The sequence below is a fragment of the Equus caballus genome, chromosome 16 (genome assembly GCF_041296265.1).
Source record: "Equus caballus isolate H_3958 breed thoroughbred chromosome 16, TB-T2T, whole genome shotgun sequence".
NCBI classification, from domain to species: domain Eukaryota; kingdom Metazoa; phylum Chordata; class Mammalia; order Perissodactyla; family Equidae; genus Equus; species Equus caballus.
Window position 1 is genome coordinate 73,954,704 of NC_091699.1, and position 21,462 is coordinate 73,976,165.

Below are 21,462 nucleotides of genomic sequence, written 5' to 3' on the forward strand. Positions count from 1 at the left end.
CTGACAGAATCCTCTGACTAATAACCTATGGTGTTTGTATCTCTACGAGTTTGTTTAAATTTTGTATTTCCATTTTGTCATGGAGACTTGGTACCTTAGACAAGTTGCTTAGATACTGACTCTTGTGATCAAGACAGCCAATATTACTTAAGCCAAGAATAAGTTACCCCTCCTACCATCATTACAGACAGGACTCAAATTTATTTCATTATTAAACACCCAGCCCCACATGCAGCTTCTAGGCAGGAGTATCAGTTGCTTTCCTCAGGCCAGCTATACAGAAACACCTACTTCCCTTGTGTAGCTGGATTCACCTGCGTATACACTGCTGTAAAGTTCAACCACACATCTCTTCCTTCTCTTCTATCTGCCCCTTCATCCTCTCTTGACAAATGCTTCCATGAGGGCAATGAGGTTTTTATAATCATAGTGAAAGAAATCTCTAATTTAGCTCAAGACAATTTGCTGGGATAGTCATGTCAAACTCATAAATGCTCAGATTCAATCAAACCCCTCTTGACTAAAGGGGAAGCAGAACAAAATCTAGTAGTTGAATGCATGGATTTTTGGTCACACAGTCCCAGAAGTCCTGTGATTTACTACTTATAGCCTTGGTGAAGTAATACAACTGTTTAAACCTTGGTTTCCTCAGCAGAAAATTCGGAATAGTGTGAGGAAAAAATTAAACATTAGATAATGGAAGTACAGCAGCCAAAAGCACAGAAAATGCTTAATAACTGCTTCCCCTTGTGATGATGATCATGAAGAAAACGGAAACATTTACATGAGGGCAGGTGCTACAGAGAACACTGGTTATGTAGTTTCACATAATCTCCCCTTCTCTCTTAGTTAAGAGAACTCTTAGCAACGACACACCCCGCTCAAAGATCACCTTTTTCAGCTTCTCTTGTTTCTTGGTTTGTCTCATGAGGCTGTTCTGGGATGATGGCATGTAAGTAGACATGTTATAAGGAACTTGTAGGAAGGCTCCTAAAAGAGGGGAGCCTCTATCTCACTCTTTCACATGTCTTTGATTTCTGGTCTGGAATATGGATGAAATGGATGGATCTCCAGCAGTCATCTTAGAGAAGAAGGAGATTTTGAAGAAAGAAGCCATATGTTGAAGATGATGAAGCAGAAAGAAGACAGCTTGGGACCCTATTGACACACTGTTATATTGCCCACTTCTGGACTTCTCCATGAGAGAGAAATGAACATCAATTGTCTGAAAACTCCGGTTATTCTGGTAGTTTTAATATTTCAAATGAACCTCAGCCTAAATTACACATAAGATTTTTTTTTTAAGTTAAGGATAGGATATTCTTGGGAGGGATGTTCATTTTCAGCGCACAATAAATTGCTGAGGAATTCAAACTGGAAAATCTGAAAGAAGGCTAAATTTCTCTTCATGGGAAAGAGAACATAGGAAAGGTCTGGGGAAAAGGGGTACAATAGTGAGGGAAGGCTGCCTGTTGAGAAGAGTTGAAACATAATGACCATTTTGCTAGTTCCTGAGGAGGGATTTTGTAGAGATGAGAGAGAGAAGACAACTAGCGTCAGAGAGAAACTTAGTTGAAAGCACTGAAATGTTTTAAGAGCTCTTAAGAAGTTTCTCAATGGTATTAAAAGTAAACCCTGGGGCCGGCCGGTGGCACAGAGGTAAAGTTCACATGTTCCACTTCAGTGGCCCATGGTTCACCAGTTCAGATCCCGGGTGTGGACATGGCACCACTTGGCAAGCCATGCTGTAGTAAGCGTCCCACATATAAAGTAGAGGAAGATGGGCACGGATGTTAGCTCAGGGCCAGTCTTCCTCAACAAAAAGAGGAGGATTGGCAGCACGTGTTAGCTCAGGGCTAATCTTCCTCAAAAAAAAGAAAAAAAAAGGTTTGCTCCGTCCATTACCGTCTTCAGTAAATTATCAATGTCTTCATAATGTCATATGTAACTTGATTTATTTGTGTGCCTCTGTATGCATGTGTGTGTGTGTGTGTGTGTGTGTGTATGTGTGTGTGAAAGTTGGGTTCTGCCTCAAGAATAGTACAGAGCAAGAAAAGGAGCTGTTTATAGGATTCCTGTCACAGGATTATTGGTAATAAAAATCTCGATAATAAATAAACAAATCACTGTTTCTTTGGGAAAGTTTTCTGTGAAATTGGAAGCTACTTAAATATTTGGACTGCCTTAAGAGCTCAAGTGAAACTACTTCCAGAATATCTCTAAACCATGTTTTTTACATTAAGGATAATCATGTTGTACCATCCATTGGATATTTACAAGAAAACTATTTGACTGCTGATTTCAAACACAATGAAAGGACTTCTAAAATCAATACCTCAAGACTTTGCTACTTTTGGCAGGTTTTGGTGACAAACTACTTCTCAGCACTAACAATAAAACCTTTAAATAGATATATGAGCTTCAATTCTTCTCTATTGCCAAACTCAAGAAAGTCCGTCACCACATTGCTCGTTGGGAAGTGTATTAGGGAAAGTCAAAAGTAAATACATAAAACTCTCAAGGGAGAGACACATTTAATGGAAGTCCTACAGATTTTAGATAAACATTTCACTCTTTGACAAAAGCCATACCTGTGAGATGGTAGATTTGTTCGACAATCTTGATATCACCTGAAAGAACAAACAAACAAGCGGAAGTTGTAACAATCATTTAAACCTTCCCGGATGGTTTGAGACTGGGTGCAAGGTGGGAGGCAGGGGAAAGAGATGGAAGTTCAGAGGATGGGGGACAACCAATCCACCTGTGTAGACCAGAGAAGAGAACATAGTTCCTGAAAGATGCTGAAAACACCTCCCACACCCCACCCTCCAGGAGCTCTATTGCCCAGTGTGTGTGATAAGAAAAGAGAGCAGCAAACTAAACGTCTAGGACAGGACATCGCATCTAGGAAATAATGATCAAAATAGGGGGCTTATTGGCTATATTTTCCATCTTATTGCTTCAATCACTCTCCTTTTGTTTCTTATTCCCTTACTCTCTAGACTGCCCTTTTGCTAAGTTCTCTCTTCTATGATTTTTTCTCTCTGGCTCTGTGAAAACAGAAACCCATGGAATCTTTTTTCGTTTAATCTCATTTCTTTCTGCTTATCCGCCTCCCCTTCTTACTTGAATATGGGCAGAGATGATGGGTCCTTTTCTGTCCCATTTGTTTTACTCACTACGATGTTCCTTGTGGACTAGGATTAAGTTCATGGGGGATCCTAATCCCCTATTTAATTGAAAGTGAGATCCCATTGATTATAAAGAAGAAAAAAATCCTCCCAATCAAATTGTGACATGCTATCCATTGGGAGACAGATCCTAATTTCAGAGACGCTAAAATGTGAAAAAACAAATGTGTAATGGAGAATCACTTAAACTTGGCTCTCAGGACACATCTTGTGTAAAATCAAACTGCGGTACTGCGGAGAAGTGCATTAAAAAACATGCACCTTCCATGATGTGCAAAGCTCTGGAAATTTTGCCATACCCTGGAAACATGCTTCAGGTCTCATCTGCATTGTTTTTTGCTCAAATACACTTCTTTCATTTTCAAGTGGCAAATAGATACCATAAATTAACATAATTTTATTCACACACAAACACAAACCTTGCACTTGAAAATGATCTGCCTAGCAAGAGAGACATATTTGGTAATTCTGTCACCCTCCCACTGATTTTTTTTTTCCTAGATGGTTAGGGAAATAGATGTTATTATTTATACAAATGCTGGCATCATTATCGCTCTGCAAATATATGTTTCATCAATGTTTAATTTTATCAAAGCAGTCAACCCATTCTGCATCTGCTTAGTTGCCTAAATATGCATTAATCAGAAGCATTGTAGACATAAGTTTTGTAATAATTCCCTAAATGACGACAAATAAAACAGCTGAATAATTAAAAATGTGAAAAATAAAACAAAATTACAGTGTTGTAGCTACTATGGTAGACACAAAAATGTGTTTTACAAACTTTCCGTTGCAGCTTGGATCAAAGAACATCCCAGTGGAATTCAGAAAGCCTGAAGAGCTCCAGGTCAGAGATGGCCTCTGACGGGGGAGGTGGGGTGGGGGAGAAAGGCCCTGGCCTTAGGGTCTTCTGATTTGGGTTTGACTGCCAGCTCCCTAGTTTACTACTAGTATGAGTTCTGTCAAGTTGCTGAATCCCAAGGCTATTTTTCTAAATCAGTGCTTCTCAAACTTATCTGTGTACACAGATCACCTGAGGATCTCACTAAAATGCACATTCTGATTCAGAAAGTCTCGGTAGGGCTTGAGACTCTGCATTTCTAATGAGCTCCCAGATAATACTCATGTTGTCGGCCCACAGGGCATACTTTGAGTAGCAAGATCTCCTAACCAATGTCACTGTTATTATCATCCTACCACTTATCAATCCGTTAAGTATTCACTATGTGATCAGCACCCTGACAAATGCTCCCCAGCCACATCCTTTAATTTTCATAGCAATCCTATGCCATAAGTATACATCATATAGCCAACACTACTGTGATAAGCTCTCTGAATAAAACATTTCATTTACATATAGTATTAATTACATTTATTTAAAAAGAGTGCCAGGACATGTTCATTCTGTTGGCTAACACTTCATGCTGATCTAGATTCTGCCAAGGGCAGAGAATATTAGTTTAAGGGAAACTCAGTCTTTTAAAGCTAGAAGTGACCCTAAAGAGTGTTTGCTACAATGGTTTACATGCCTGGCAAATAACAGAATGCTTTGAAGAGCATTCCTAAAACAAATCAGATTCCAGAGGACCAACCCCAGCCAGTCTCTTTCAGTTGGTGGTGGGTGGGGCCCAGGACTCCAGGTCAGGTTTGAAACCACTGAGTTAGTCCAGCTCTGCAACTAGAAATGTGGAAACTGTGGCCCAAGAAGATGAGATGACTTGCCCAATTAGTTGCACAACCTCTGCCAGAGGCCCTGCATCCTGACTTTCCATGTACCCTACAGAGAATCATAAATTTTCTCGGGTACCTCCTCCCTGTAACTTGGGCTGTAAGACTAAATGCCTGATATATTGTGGAATTTAATCTGGCACACAGTTTGATGATTGCCATGAAGCAGACCCAAAAATCTCACGATACTAAGTTGCTGTGGGGGCCTGGAATTGGCCACCCCAAAATATGTCTCTTTGGCATGAGGATTATTTTGGGCTGGTTACCTTTAAAAACTGCAGACATGAGAGAAACTCTGAAAAGTAGAATTTACTTACCCTTTGTTAGGAGACATTTACATTTGTAAAGGAAATCTCCATCTGTAAAAGTGTCCCCCTCTCTGTACCAGGAAGAAGGGGAGATGACTTTATCTCTAGAAACTCTTATCGACAGGGAAGGCAAGGACTTAAATCTGCATAATAACCTTACTTTTGTTTATGTGCTCTTCTGATAATCTCCCATAACTGACTGCCCCCATCCCCCAACACCCTCCTTTGTCCTTAGCTGAGGATGGTATTTAAGGTGAGAGCTTTCATTATTTTGGTGAGTTACTGAGTTTTTCTGGGTCTCTCCCATGTATTCATGTTATAAAGCTTTGTTTGGTTTTCTCCTGTTATTCTGTCTCATGTGAATTTAACTCGATCTCTGGCCAGAAGAACCCACAGCAGGTAGAGGAAATGTGTTCCTCCCCTACATTGCCCAAGCCCCTCTTTAACTTCTCCTGAGTCACAAATTTTTCAGGAAATCTGATGAATTCTAGGCATTCTCTCCCCGGGTGGGGGCGGGGGGGAAGCATAGATATACTTTTAGATAGAAAATGTTTATTGATTCCATTTTCTTTTTCTGTCAATTAGAAGAAAACTCAAAGGTTTTGAAAAGTTTTGAGGAAGGCAGTCTTAGACATTTTGAGTCTCTCTCACACAAAACTGTGTAAAGAAGTCCTCACAATTCTACTACTGAGCTTGAATTGCAAATGCAAATCAGACATAATCAAATTATAGTAATTTCAGGTGTGAAAAATACCATTGTATTTTTTAATATTCTCTATTTTACTAAATGAAGACATTTCTATAAGAGCGTTCATAGGTTCATACCTGATCTTGGCCACCCAACTCATTTTTTCAAGTTCTTAAATTCCTTAACAGGAAATTTTTCTTTTTTTTTTTTTTTAAAGATTTTATTTTTGCCTTTTTCTCCCCAAAGCCCCCTGGTACATAGTTGTACATTCTTCATTGTGGGTCCTTCTAGTTGTGGCATATGGGACACTGCCTCAGCATGGTTTGATGAGCAGTGCCATGTCTGCGCCCAGGATTTGAACCAACGAAACACTGGGCCGCCTGCAGTGGAGTGTGCGAACTCAACCACCTGGCCACGGGGCCAGCCCAGGAAATTTTTCTGCTATTAGGACTTTCATGAATTCTTCTACTTGAGAAAGAAGCTCTCGGATTTCTTTCATCTATTTCCTCCATCCATTAAAATGCCTCTGAATTCTCACAGATGGTACTATGACAATAAGCTTTGGGGCCTCCACCTTCCATGCTAATGCCCTACCTTTAGAAGAAACTTGAGTGGTTTTTCAATGGTGGGGAGGCATTACATAAACTCTCCTTACTCTCAAGTAGTTTTCAAAAGGCTGAACCACCAAGAAGTTGACTACTATGAAGCAGGAAGGAAGCAAATGTGAATGGAACCCACATGGATCTAGGAATCCTACACTGTAACCCAAAGGATCAGTGGCCCAAGGAAGGTAGGGAATCTATTTCCGTTGTTTACTTGGTTCACAACTCCTGAGTCCGCAAATGTCCCCTCAGTTATGGAATCTCATAAAACACTAAAGTGCTCTGGTAGGAATGTTATCTACAGCTGATTGCTCAACTGGGAAGTGAGCTGTGAATTACAAGCTCTTCTTTCTGACTGATTCATAATATCCTCTGCTTTGTTTATAATGCCACACTGATTAAGGCACAAAGCAGATTGAAGGAACACATGTCCCCATTCAGAAAAAGGGATTATCACATATTTTATCTTGTTCACTAGACAGCAACATCACCAGTATTGGGCTGTTTGGGATAAACAGAATATGAATGAAGGATACTCATAAATAACCCCATAACTCACATGATTAAAATGTCCACTCTTACAAAACCATAAATAGTTGTCATATAATATAGGCAAGTAGCATATCAATAGGTCTCATTTTCATTTCTAATTTGCTTCCTTCTCATGTAGACTCAAGTGGAGGTGCCAATAATTAGTGAGTGACACCAGTGGCAGGTGGCAGATGGGAGGAGCCATGGCAACCTCTGGAGGAAGGATAGGCTTTGGATAAGGGAGCACTCATTTTCAACTAAACAAGGCTGAGAGTTCACCACCATCTAATCCAAAGGAGAGATTTTTGAGGCTGGTCTGAAACCCTACATGTGTAATACAGTTTCTATTGTTTCTTTTGTTTGTTTTATAACTTAGAAACAGAAATGAGATTTTAGTGAAAAAAGGATGATTCCGACATTTCCCAATTTCACCCTGAGCCTTGAGGTCAAGACAAACTATTAGGGCTTAGAAAAGAATTCTCTTCCCTTAGATAAATACTATTCCTTCTGATGCAGAAAATACAAGTCAAGTAATCGAGTCCTCAATTTAGTGTGTGCTGACTGCTAGAGCTGGAGAATCAGCTACTGGACCTATAGTGTAGGAAGCACCACAACAACTCTTCAGCGGTGTATATTATGATAAAAGGTCTGTGTGCCGGTGGATGATACTAGATTTAGAAGGTAGTGTAGCACTGTGGTTAAGAGTTGGGATTTTCCTAGTCCTGTCACTTATTAGCTGTATGACTTTGGGAAGCATATTAATTGGGATAGGATAGGTAGTGCTGAGGTAACAAATAATGTGCTAAATTTCAATTGCTTAACACAAAAGAACTTTATTTCTCATTCACGTACAGTTTGATGTGTGTCTAGCAGTCCTCCTCTAAGTGGTAAACTCAGGGACACAGGCTTCTTCTATTTTGTGGTTCTGCCATCATGTGGTCTCAGGATTGTCCCGGCATCATCCAGTTGGCAGCTTGAGAGAGTTGGGGGAGAGAGTATGGGGAAGGCGTACTGGGCACGTGATCACCCTAGCATGGAAGTGACATGTCACTCCTACTTCCATTCCATTGGTCAGAACTAAAGTCAGTCACCGTCAATTGAAATTCTGTGAGCTTTCATTTCTTCCTCTCAAAAATAATGATGATATCCAGAGTTATTTTGAGGATTAAATGAGATATATATGTGTAAACTGAACAAATCTTGGAGACCCAGTTGGCCTTATCTGGCATGTGTCCCATCAAGAGCAACGCAGTACAGCAACCAAAACGAATGAAAAAAATAATTCTTATTTTTCGTGTGTATGTTTCAAGAACCTTAAAGGCAACACATTTGATAACCGACAATAAGACTTTTTAAAATTATCCCTCCTTTTCTGTTCTATTAGCAATAACAAAGGTGCCTCTCTCTCGGTTCTGTCATTGAAACTCTCCACGGATCCCTACGTTCACGTTTCTCCACTTCCTGCCTCCCTCTGGCCATAATGCCCAACCTCCATGCCACAAGTGACCACTAGGTGGCGCTATGCCTTCCAGGTCTCCCTTGGTTCTCCAGGCAGAGAAAGCATTCGGATGGAGCCCTTAGGGCAGTGTAAGTCTCATCATCTCAACTTAATTATCCACAAGGAATTCTCACATAGAATTTATGGTGAAAAAAATCCTCACATCGTTGCATTGGTTGAATACTTGGTCCAGTGTCTGGCATAAAGAGTAATTCACGTTAATAAGTGTTAAATATATTACTATTGACATAGTGATTATGAAGAAACGTTTTCTTTGAATTGGGCTGGTGGGGAATGGGGTTTTATTAGCTAGGTCATGGATACTAAACATGCACACAGATAGGTTTGTACAGCTTGAAACTAAAATATATGTAGGACTCCTTAACAAAGAGGCCATAAAGGTTTTAAATATGAGTTTTCCTCAAATTGTTCTCCTAGCAGAAGGGCCACAAAAACACAACTTTTATTTACACAATACTAAGTGGAATACTTTCCACAAACTAATAAAATAAGGCATTTTCAAATTGTCCATGCCTATGAATACGATCAAAAAGACATTGCAAATATATACAAATTAACTCAAGAACAACTTTAACTTCCCATTTCTGAATTCAAATGCCTAAACTACAAGTCTCTGGAATTAAAAGAAAACCCTAAGGAATCCCTTAATACTCATTTGAAAACTTGGAAAATGCAGGATGATTTTGAGGGAGAGAGCGTTATTTACTAACATGCGGTTCATACCATTTTAGAAAGGAAAATACACACCTTTATGTGAAGAAAACTAACCAGAAGTCTCTCAACAACAACATACAGTTTTAAAGATTTCAGGCTTAAGGAGCTATGTGCCAAACCAATGATTCTGGAGTTCAGCAGGCTAATCAGTGCTAAAAGAATTTACACAGTTTAAACTCATTATATTGAGCTGCGATCCCATGCCCCCCAATGACCCGCTTCTGATTAGGGTACAATGGCTCCTGGTTAGCCCAGTAAAATCAGCTACTATGTAATTGTAAGGAAACACAATAGCTGATTTCATAAGATTTTCAAGGTACATGCTGAGTACTTTGGTTCCAAACCAGGTCGGTGAAGAAAGATGCTCGATTTAATGTGAGAAGTTTGAGCATCACAACTCCCGATGGCCCTTTTAAAGCTAATGCGAAATGCCTAATTTGCTGCCCAGGAAGCCCATTGTCAATTTTACACTGTAACAAAAAAGTTGAACGGCCCTATATGTTGTAGACAGTGTTTGAACCAGCAAACTGAAATGAGCTAGTTTGCTTATTTGAAGCACCGTGCCTCGGTTAAGCTCACTTAGCCACAGAAAATAAGACGAGGCCCCATATAGGACTTTGATAGTGGGGTCATAGGCAGCTTCTACACGACGACATGCATGCATTTTTAAATTAAAGATATCTTTGAAACTTTAGCATGAAGAATATTGTTCATCATAGCATTCACCCTTTGACCAAATATTTGACATTTTCTAAGGGAGGAAGACAGTCTCACAGTTAGTAGATGTGAGGCCAAGCTTCCTATGTTACAGTTTCGTTGGACTCACAGGTGATGTGTGGGGCACCGTAAGGAAGATATTACTGACAAATTATACGCTGCCTAAAAGCAAGTCTTTGTGAGGATTCACAATAGGATTACAAGCCACTGAAATTTAGGAAGAAACTTGTCTGATTGGGTATTTTTGCTCCTCCAGTGGTAATCCAGAAAGCTTCCAGAACAAAAATTGTCACAGATAAAATATATCTGATATATCTCATTTCCTTCTCTGAGTCTCTTTCCTAATAATGTTCTCACCCAAAACGTGCTTCCTTTGGGGGAAAAAAATCATTCTCCAATTATTTATACAGCAGTGTGTATTTTCTATTTCTTTTCTCATGTAAATTTATATTTTTGCATGTGAGTTTTCATCATAGGATAGACTTTTCCTTAACCTTTAAAAACAAATAGTGAGAAATTTAAGGGAGGGGTTTGTGAGGAGAGGTGAGGCAATGACTCTTTTCCTGAAGTTAAGCTATGTGGACAAGCTTTGAGAGTTATCACATGGCAACCTAGTGACAAAGTGGCCATTTCCAAGTTTGGGGAAAGTCACAGTGATATTCATTGAGGAAGTCTTCTTCATAAAAATGTGAATAGTGAATAAGGCATTTCCATTTAGAATGGGTGCAACTTCTTTTAGTGGGGTCCTTCTGAATTTACAGAACTATCTAACTCAGTTATTTATAGCATCACACAAAGACATCATTCTTTTAGTTACACGCATCAAATGGATGCATATAATTCTCTTCAGAACAAACTTTTCTCTCCAAGTTTTAAGGCTATTATTTCCATGACTGCAAAATATGTACAAGTGACTCTATTGGAAGGATGATTCTTTCATAACTATTTACACAAATCTGTGCAAACCAATTCTGGTCTTTCAAGTTTCCAATCTCCCGGATCAAACTGTGCTTGTTAAGTTGTTTCTTTGGGGATTGCAGGAAACCAGCAAAGTTGGATTCTTTGAAGGAACAGTTCCGGCCTTAGTTGAACTGTGTAGGCGCCACCTTTTAGGTAATACGGGTGCTTCCAAAATAAGGCACGTGGAGTCCCACAGAGGAAGTCCTAGTTTCCCCATTAATTTCCATTACATCTTCAGGAGGTGTGAGTTCTCCTTGGCAGTGGCTCTCTAACATTGCCTTGAAGCCTCTGCCCCTCCTCTCACTCTCCCCTTTATGAGAATTTATTCAGAATTCCTAAACAAACATTTATTTTCACTCGGAGAAACACCATTAAAGTGACTCTGTGGTAAACTGCTTAGAAAAATTGAAGAAATATTTTAAGGTGTGAACACCTTCCTATTTATTAACGAATTCTGTAGATTCATATTCTTATAGGCCAGGCTTTCTTAAAATGATGGCACACTCATATATCCAGCAAGCTGCATCCATTGGCCACTCCTCCCTCATATTTTCTTCAAAATACTAAACACGATGGTGTGTGTGCCAATTCTGTGTTTCCTGAAGAACATATTCTCATTTAAAGGCAAAACTAAAACAATAATAAAACACACACACGGAGCAAAAACAAATAATTTAACTTGGCTCTGCACCTTTCTCAGTGTTTAAAAGCTTTCTTAAACTGGAATTAAAAAATACTGGAAAGGTAATGCTAGAAGGGCCTGTGGCTCAGACTGGTTGGTTGTTCACCAGTTGCATCCTTTTAGACACAGCTTGATGAGATTTCCCAGCCTGCTTGCACTTAGGCTGAACCAGATGACGAATTCTGGCCAACAGAATGCGAACAGAAGAGATCTATGCCATTTCTAGGTGTGGCCCCTGAGGGATGCAGGGAGAGCCTCTACATTCTCTCTCTCAGCTGGTTGGCTGGTCAGGTATGAAGTATCTAGTGGAGGACTTTGAGTTCCAGAGGACTCTGAGGCCTAGGTGATGACGGTGCCACCAAACAGAGGAAGGCTGGGTCCTCAAATCACCAAATGAAAAGCTACCACGTGTACACTGTGAGATGAATGAGTCAGAACTCAGAAGTCTTTTATTCTACTTATTGTGTTAAGTCACTGAGACTTGGGGTTGGCCATTACTGCATTCAGCCTGACCCAACCAGACAATTTCTTAGTGATCACCTAGGCCAGAGATGAGGAACCGGAGGCCCACTGTGGGTAAGCAGCTTGTTCCAAGTCATACAACTCCTATGTGCATTGAGTCTACTACCCAGCATTCACTGCTTTTTTTGACAGAATCCTGTTTGGGTGTTTTGGATTTTTTTCATATATGATGCTACCATTTTGTACTATCAAGGTAGAAGGGTGACTAACAGCCTCAAAGAAAAAATGTAAACTGTATAACCCAGAATATAAATATGCTTTGTTAGCACTAGTCAGACTTGAGGCTGTTTATGAATGCTGGCAAAATGCAGTGACACAGATTGGTCACCATATGCTCTGCTTTTAAAGACCTTAATCTTCAGGATGGAAGATATAAGTGGGATTACCACATCACTAAAAGCTTAGCATCTTGCAGATGTTCATCTCAGAATTTTCCTTAATCATTTTTCTCAATGACACGGAAACCAAATCCTTTAAATCCCAATTCATTTGACAAAACTGCATCTCCCGCGTCCCTCTGCCCTTATGGAATTGTCATTATTACAGCATGCTGGCCTTCCAATTGATAATTTCGAGGTACTTCAATATCCTCCCTAACTTGTATCTTGTTTGCTTCATATTTCTGACTACTTGGCAGCTGTTTCCTCCAGTCAAAGCCACCGCTCTTTTGGCATCCCAGAATGCTGGGCTTAAATAGTGAGCAAATAGTGGCTTCAAATTTGATGAAACCAGAGGTCTCCAGATCTGCCCCCTAAGCACGGTCTGCGCGGCGGTGTATGCAGACTGTCTCGGCCATACGTCATAGGATCTGCTGTCTATACCCTTTTGGGGAACTTCACAGGAAAAGCACCATTAAAGATGTTTATCCTGGGATTTTGTAGTTTGTTTTTAATTTTAGTTTAATTTCCGCGAACTTAGCTCATTTACAACAGTTTCAGTCATACCACCCATTGACTTTATATGTAACAGTTGAGTCTCGGTTTGGGATTAGAGGCAAGAATTATGGGATTAGTGAGAAGAAATGTCGCACATGTCCAAGGATGACCTGTGAAATATTAGCAGACTTGCACATGTCAAAGAGTGAAATATTTACTGCAGAAAAACTTCAGGAATATTCTAACAAGTCCCAGGAGATCGAATTCTCGAAAAAAAAAAATAAAATTTTAAAAACTCCTAACATATCCACAGGTAAAATATTTGCAGACTGATTGAGAAATGTGAACAAAACTCTAAGTTAAAAATATTGCTTCTTTCGCGTACACTCTCAATTCCTCTACATAACTGTACGTACATGGATGAGTGTGTGTGCATGTTCAGGAAGCACTGAAGATGTGTTATTTATTGGCAAATGTGATATGTTCACACTCCAATGAGATTTTTATTTATTTCAATGAATAAGAAGGCCTCCAGCTTCTTCCAAGTATAAAACTGAGTCTGGAAAGAAATTGAAATATTATTTGCACATTTGAAATGATGCTGGAGTGGAGATTTCACAAATTTACTCTTGAATTTGGAGCGAGGGAAGGATGAAGAACAATGATGTGTATAGCAGCCTGAAAAGCACATACTTGAATGGGAAGAAATTCTCCTAGAGCCAGTCTACGGCCACAGGGTTATTTAATAAATGGATGGATTTACGAGCAAATAAAAGCGCAAAACCCAGTAGAGAGGACACAGGCTAGAATAGTCCTGCTGTCTTACTTGTCCTTTTGGTAATGAGATGTCCTTCCTGAAATCTTTAGGTACAGTGGGGTTTTTGATGAGACGTGACAAGTAAGAGCATTAAGGTTAAGAAGATTAAAGTGAACGTTACTCTGGAAATTCAGTATAGCTTCTGCTGTAGGTCAGGATGTCTGAAGGAGACCAGCCCCCGCTTAGGAGAATTGTGTTTTGATTTGTGGAAGAGGGCTTTAGTGGTCAAATGTCCCAGGATTCAGAATACCAGAATTGGACTTGGTTTTACACTGTCTGACTCTTTCACTGATTCTATAGCTCAGTTCCTTCATCTGTAAAGCAAAAACGTAATCCCAGCTCTCAGGGGTGATGCAAAGATTAAAATTAAACTACATGAAGTAATGTAAACCCATTGCCTTACTCATAATACATACTTAATAAATATTAGCATCGTTTCCTCCTCAGTAGATGTGCTGCTAAATATCCAGTTGACAAGAGAAATTAAAACCAAATGAGATACACTCTGATTTTTTGATTGAATCTTATTTGAAACACATGCTTAGTATGGTCAATGAAAGATTTTATCCAAAAGCGAAAGTCCTCTTTGTGCAAAGGGAATATTCTAACTCATTTAGGTATATAATTCACTTAAGTTATATAGCTAATCAATGACTGGAATTTTAGTTCTGTGAGTGAATAAATTTTCTTTCTCCCCCCTCCTGAAGCCACTTGCAATTGAAAGAAAAACCAAGTTTTATTAGATGTTACACAAGGCCCTTTCCAGTTGTAAGAGTCGATTATTCTGTGGATCTGGAAATACGTATCTCTACAAAAATAAATGAACTAAATTCCAATAAGCATTCATCAAGCACATACTTTGTGCCAGCAATTTCACTTGGAAAAGGATTACAAAGATGAATAAAATATAGTTATTGCTGTCAAGGAATTTATATGTATACAACTGAGTTCTCCACTTTTAACTTGGTTAATTCTTATGATTCATTTTTGAAAAACTTTCTCACCATAGTATAACATACAGAAGAAAGTGCACAAATCAAAAGTGTAAGCTTGATGAATTATCAAAAAATTATGTGGTTCGTTTTTTACTTGTCTTTGGCATATGAGACATTTTCCTGTGGAAACACATTTCCTGTGAATGCTCCAGGAACCTGCAATGTAGCTGGCATTCAGCGTTCATAGGATCAAGGGACAGAGCATGAATTAACTCTGTTTTGATGGACAAACTTACACTGTTTCAATTGGGTTTTAGATTCGGATGGTTTGGGATTGAAGTTGCAGTTCCTGACCCCTCTTTCTTCCTTGTTGAGGGACCCTGGACTTCCTTCATCCTTAACTAGTCTTCATGTCTAGTACATGAACTTAACTTATCTCCATGGTTGTTGTGAGAATAAAAAAAGTTCACGTCTGTAAAGTGCTTAGCATACAGTTTGGCTCAGGGGAGCTGCTGTGCCATCAGCTGCATCAACATCATCTTCATTTCCTAGAGCCTTTGTTAGGAGGGCAGGACTCTGCCACCCCGGGCTGGAGAACTTAAAGAGGGCAAGCTCTGTGCTTCTAAGGCTTACACGACAATCGAGAATGCAGTGTGGAATGGAGGACCCTGGTCCCCCAAGTAACTGTGGGGCACAGGAGACTATTCTTGGTGGATGTAGCCCAGGTAGTTTTTCATTCTCAAGGAATGCACATAAATTGAGCCCTGCCCATTTGTGTGTATATGTGTGCATATGCAAATCTGATGCTTTTTATTTCAGGCTGAACATCTGTTGTTCCCTGCAGGATGGAAGCAACCAGGGAAGTAGAGAAAGAAAAGACTTTTTTGTTTTGTTTACGGGATGGCAGGTGGCCTTTTTTATTCTCTGACTTTCCCAAGCCAGTTAACACCCTCTCCCCCGTAAGGAGCTTAAAAATCGAACTGCTCACTGTTCAACCTGCAAACACAAGCTGAAATACCCTAGACATCATCAAAATATGGCTGATCTCTTTGCAGGATATGCCTCATGCTATTTGGTTGACAAAAGCCTACACAGGAGAGAATCCAGAGGAGATGAAACATGAACCCATTCTGGGTGGTTTTAAGCTTTTTGTGTGTTCTCTATTTTATGTGTTTTTATTTTAAATATATATTTAAATGGATTTGGTGTCAAAGAAAATGTTGCTGAGATATGATTGTGCAACTTACAATGATGTGATTACCAACAGTTCACACGTTCACGGGCCTTGCTTCATTTGTCCAATAACTACCTCTAACCACCCACCTCTTCTCAGGATCCTGTCTCTTATCACAACTCCTCAGTCCACTGAGCTGCCCTGGAAACCACTGTGTTACTACAATGTGGACTCCCTCCATCCTTGACTCCCACCGCACACACATACACACGCACAAAAATAATTGATGAAACCTGGATAGGGACTTGACTTAAGCTGAACCACTCAGTCTTTCTACAGGAATCTAGAACAATGAAGAGAGTCTAGCTTAATCTGCTGTCCTTTGAATTGAGGATCTCTGGCTATTTCCTGACATTTGTATAAGGAAAGAAAGACCACAAGTCTACTGAAGGAGAGAAGAATGGAGAGAAAAGGAAAAGTAAGAAATGGAGAGAACATTCTAAGAGAGCTTGAGAACCTGATTATAAGAATTCCTGAGATCCAGGTGTGCATGTTTTTGTGTGTGTGTATGTTTTGTGTGTGTTTGTGTTTTATTTAATCCCATTAGATACTTGGAATCCTTACAATAAATTTCCTCTGCCTCCACTGCTATATTTGAGTTGGATTTCTATTTCCTACAGTCAATGTGCTCATTCTGAATGCCCCAAAACTTAACAGAATTCTTAGGCTGGCCCTTTTGCCAATGTCCCACACTAGCTCTGTCTTAAAATAAAAATTTTAAAAAGAATCAGTCTAGTCTGAAAAGAGATGAGCATACCTCTTTTCTTTTTAGGAGTATAACGCCTTCATCTCTCTGAGGTAGTGGACCAGGCAGGAGAAAGAGAACTTCAGGATTACAGGGGAGTGTACACTTAGAGTCTAGTGCTCCCTGAGATCTTCTTTAAGGGAGAAGAAGATGGGAACAAGATTGATAATGGAGGGAATGAAGCAGGAAGCATAGGCAATCACTTAGAAGAGAAGAGGGCAGTGAGGGTCATTTTGCTGCAGTCAGAGTAAGTCCGACATGACAATAATGCAAGAAACTCAACAGCAGTCTCCATTTACTCAATGCCATGAGCATAAACACAACATTAGGTTCTGGGGACACTAAGTGAAACACAATCTCTTCCTTCAAGGCACTATGTTGGCCACGACTTCTGAATCCACTGAAAGACCCCAATAGGAGAAGAGTTTCAGAACATAAAATATATCCCGGATGCAAGTGAACTTTCCAGGTCATTACTTACTGAGCTTTTCCTATCCTAGCTGACAGGGTCTTAAGCACCATGAAAGTGAACAGTGGGTAGAACAGTTCACTACAAGATATTTCAGGGAAGGGTTCTTGCTCCCTAAGGGAGAGTGTTTGAAAATACACAACTAATAAACAAAACACCTGTTGGTCCTGGGATGGCAAGGAAAGCTGCCGTGCTAAAGTGACCTGTGCATCTTTCAATGTGCAATTTGCTAAGAACATTTATCTCAGAAAAGTGCAGAATTAATATGTTCTCCTATGACACAAGGCTCTCGTAGATGCACACCTACACACAGGCTACTCTTGAAGAGCTAAGTATCTGGGCTGTCAGATACAATTTTTAAAATTATTACTATTTGGTAAATCATTTTTAAGAAAATTGCTTCCAAGCAGCCCAATCTTATTTCAGACTGAAATGGGGATGAAATTTAAACCAAGTCCCTCTTTTGGAAATAACTCCCTTTTCAGTACAATCTTGAATTAAATTGTAATGTGGTCACATAGGAGGAAAGAGATGCTGGCAAATGACAGACTTCGCTTGAAAGATCTATTCAGGTTTCTTTTTATCTAAAGGAGGAAGCATGGAGTTGAATCTCATGCATACAGTACAGTTTAATTACACAAGAAATTCTCCATTGCCAAGAGGTCCAAGTGGACACAACTCCATGGGGCATGGGAATTAGACGCTTTCTCCAATGATATTTGCATTTGAGATAGGTGCTGCCTTCTGAAAATAGAAAACTGTAAATAAAGATTCACCTTTGCACATTAAAGACGTGGGGTACAGGGGGCTGGCCTGGTGGCACAGCCGTTAAGTTTGGACGTTCCGCTTCTCGGCGGCCCAGGGTTCGCTGGTTCAGATCCCGGGTGCGGACATGGCACGGCTTGGCAAAAGCCATGCTGTGGCAGGCATCCCACTTATAAAGTAGAGGAAGATGGGCATGGATGTTAGCTCAGGGCCAGTCTTTCTCAGCAAAAATAGGAGGACTGGCGGTAGTTAGCTCAGGGCTAATCTTCCTCAAAAAAAAAAAAAAAAAGACATGGGGTCCAGACCCGGATGGGAAATACAAGTTCACATTTAGATACCACTGAGGCTAATGCTGATTAAGGAACATGAGAAATACATGATGAGATTCCATCATACAGACCATCTTTACAGACCCTATACCTCACAGTTTATCACTAAGGGCAACAGAGCTATTACACTTTGACGAAGTATTTCATAACCACAGATAAGCTGCTCTACTAGACCCTGGAATTTTCCACATGTAAATTCATTTCATCTAGAAAGTTTGTGGCCTCATGCTCCGGGCAATAAAAGTGAGGTGAGTAACAACTGTTCAGAATGATTTAACAGTTAACAGTACTGATTCTCTGCTTTCTGGGGGTATTAGTGTTGTAATGGTGCATCTATTTCTATGGAAAACGTGTGCGTGAGCTTAGAGTTGAAGGCAGATCCTTTTTCATTAACACAACCTGCTAAACCAAACCGCCTGGAGGACTACATTACCTATATTGCGAGGTGGGTTTTTTTTTTCTTCTCTATTATTCAGTTTAAATTCCTGCTACAGCTTTTGAAAACCTCTTGTCCCGAACGTAGGAGAAGTGAAAAATAGCTGTTTTTCAATTTAGCTTCTCTTTCAAATTCTACTGTCGACACTCTCTGGCTTTGTTACTTCTAAGAAATATAATTCTAAATTCCCTTTACTTTTCATTTTAGACTCCATTTACTGGCTACATAGGCTGCTGTCTTCAGGACTTTGTTCATTTTCTCAAAATTTCACGTAGGTTCCAGGTCCCTTTTTGACATTCACTCATTCAAGCTTCAAGTATATGTTAAATGTGGATCCTACACTAGGCCCTGACATAGATACTGAGGATATAGCATAGAATAAGATAAAGCCTTCACAAAGCAGACATTCTGGTAGGAGAAACTGACCATGAAAAAGAAAATATACATATTAAGTAACTTCAGATGTTGCTAACTACCATGAAAAAGATAAACAAGGTGATGTGACAGAGGATAACTGGGAGAGGCAAACTCCAGAGCAGGTGGTCAGTTAAGGCCAGAGGAATAGCACTGCAGGAAGAAAGAAGAGCCATGCAAAGGCCCTGAGGCCTAAAAGGCAGGCAGGAGCCTGGCCCATGTAAGGAAGGGAAAGCAGGCCAGTTTGCTGGAGTGCTGGGTGCAAGATGGCATCAGATGAGTTTGTAAGGCAGCCAGGGGTTGGAATGCATAGGATCTTGAAAGCTATGGTAAGAAATCTAGATTTTATTAAGAGTTCATGGAAGATCCATTGAAATATTTTAAGCAACAGAATGGCATATCTAATATATATTTTGAAAAGATTGCTCCTGTAGCCTTGAGGAGAGAAGATGGTTGGGGAACAAGAACAGAGGCAGGGAGAACTAGTATATCACTTCTCATTGGTCATGGTCAAATGGATACGTCTCAGCACCTACCATACACACACACACACACACACACGCATGCAACCCCCACAAAGCTGACTCTTCCATTAGCACGAAACTTTTACATTCAATTATGTTTATTTATATCTGCATTAACTAATGCATATGACCCCTCTGGAACTTTTGCAGTGAATTATGTTTATATATGTATTTGTTTCACTTGAGGGCTAAGACTCTGAAGCATATAGTTTTGTAACTACACTGCTTAAGCATGGTGCTTGGTATAGAGAGAGTGTGTGTGTTGGTGTGGAGGAATTGGGATATTACGATGAATGCTGAGGTTTTGAGCTGCTATGGGTCAGCACCATAAACTACCCAAGAATCATCGAATATGTCAAAAGTGAAGAAAAGCTGCTGAAAGTGGGTGTTCCTCAAGAGCTCCCATGTCTCTGCTTCAGGAACCTTCTCTGAATTTTGGTATAACCTCTCGTGCCATGCTGGAGAGGGGAGTTCAAAGACCTTGACCTAGAGGCCACTGACCCTCAGGAAACCGGGGAAATAGCCCTCTCTTTACTAAAGAGGTGGGGAGACTGAAGGGGGAGATTATTTTTTATGCTAAGACTATATGATAATAATGGAAAATTGAGAAAAAAATGAAGTGATCAACACATACAAAATTTAATAGGTTTCATCATTGAGAAACCTCTCATTAAGGTAAAACTGGAGGGGCCGGCTCCGTGGCCGAGTGGTTAAGTTCGCGCGCTCCGCTGTGGGGTCCCAGGGTTCGGATCCTGGGCGCGGACATAGCACTGCTCATCAGGCCACGCTGAGCGGCGTCCCACATCCCACAATTAGAAGGACGTGCAACTAAGATATACAGCTGTGTACGGGGGGGGTTTGGGGAAAAAAAAAAAAGATTGGCAGCAGTTGTTAGCCCAGGTGCCAATCTTTAAAAAAAAAAAAAAAGGTAAAACTGGAGAATTTATCATCTTTTTTCAACAACAATTGCCTTTTATTGCTCCACAACCACAACACCACCACCGAGTCAGTGTCTACCACGTGCAAAGCACATGAGATATTTATGTATAGCCATATCAATATCTCAGCTTCAGTGTATTAGTATTATTAATTTTAAAAAACAGATATTTTAGATACTTGTCAATCATTTTATTTATCACAAATTCATAATTCTTATGCTAGGGCAAACAATTTCACAATCAATAACACATGAGTTTGTGCTAAAATCAATTTTACAGTGTTTACCACGAGAAGCAGTGAAGCTAATTTCTTATATCTGCATAGACAGAAATAGCTAAATTAATCTACGCCATTATTGGGGCCATCCAGGAGATATAAATAAGGGCAAATATAGAAAATACACTGAGTGCATAAAATGCATAATTAGCATGAGGTCAAAACAGTACTAGCTAGCCTTTTCACAAACTTAGAAAGTATTTTATACATTTTAATTTTCCTATGGGAATTGGATGAGCTGTCATTCTAAAGTGACATAATTTATCGCAGTTCTAGGAGTCATAGCTTACTGCTACATGCATATCCCTTCTTAATTTTAACTATTTCTTAAAATACTTTTTGGGTCTTTGTTTCAAAATGAGTTGGCTATCAAGTTTCTCTTCATCAGATGTTCTGGTAGCTCTCTACGTCACTTGATAGTTTATAAGCTACTTGGGGTAAAAGGTAACATCTAGAAGGCAAAATTACAAAGACATAGGCAACCAAAGGGAAGAGTTAAGCTAATACGTATGAGAAATAGTGGGGAATTTGAGGATGAAGGG

At 39.8% G+C, this 21,462-nt stretch overlaps 1 protein-coding gene across 1 annotated transcript in view; it reads right to left on the minus strand.

The window, feature by feature from the left end:
- The window catches only part of KCNH8 (potassium voltage-gated channel subfamily H member 8), a 338,704-nt gene that overhangs the window by 31,953 nt on the left and 285,289 nt on the right, over positions 1–21,462 (minus strand). Inside the window, exon 13 of the mRNA XM_023620873.2 lies at positions 2,592–2,630. Within this exon, the coding sequence (XP_023476641.1) occupies positions 2,592–2,630 (39 nt within the window). The remainder of the gene's footprint in view (positions 1–2,591; positions 2,631–21,462) is intronic.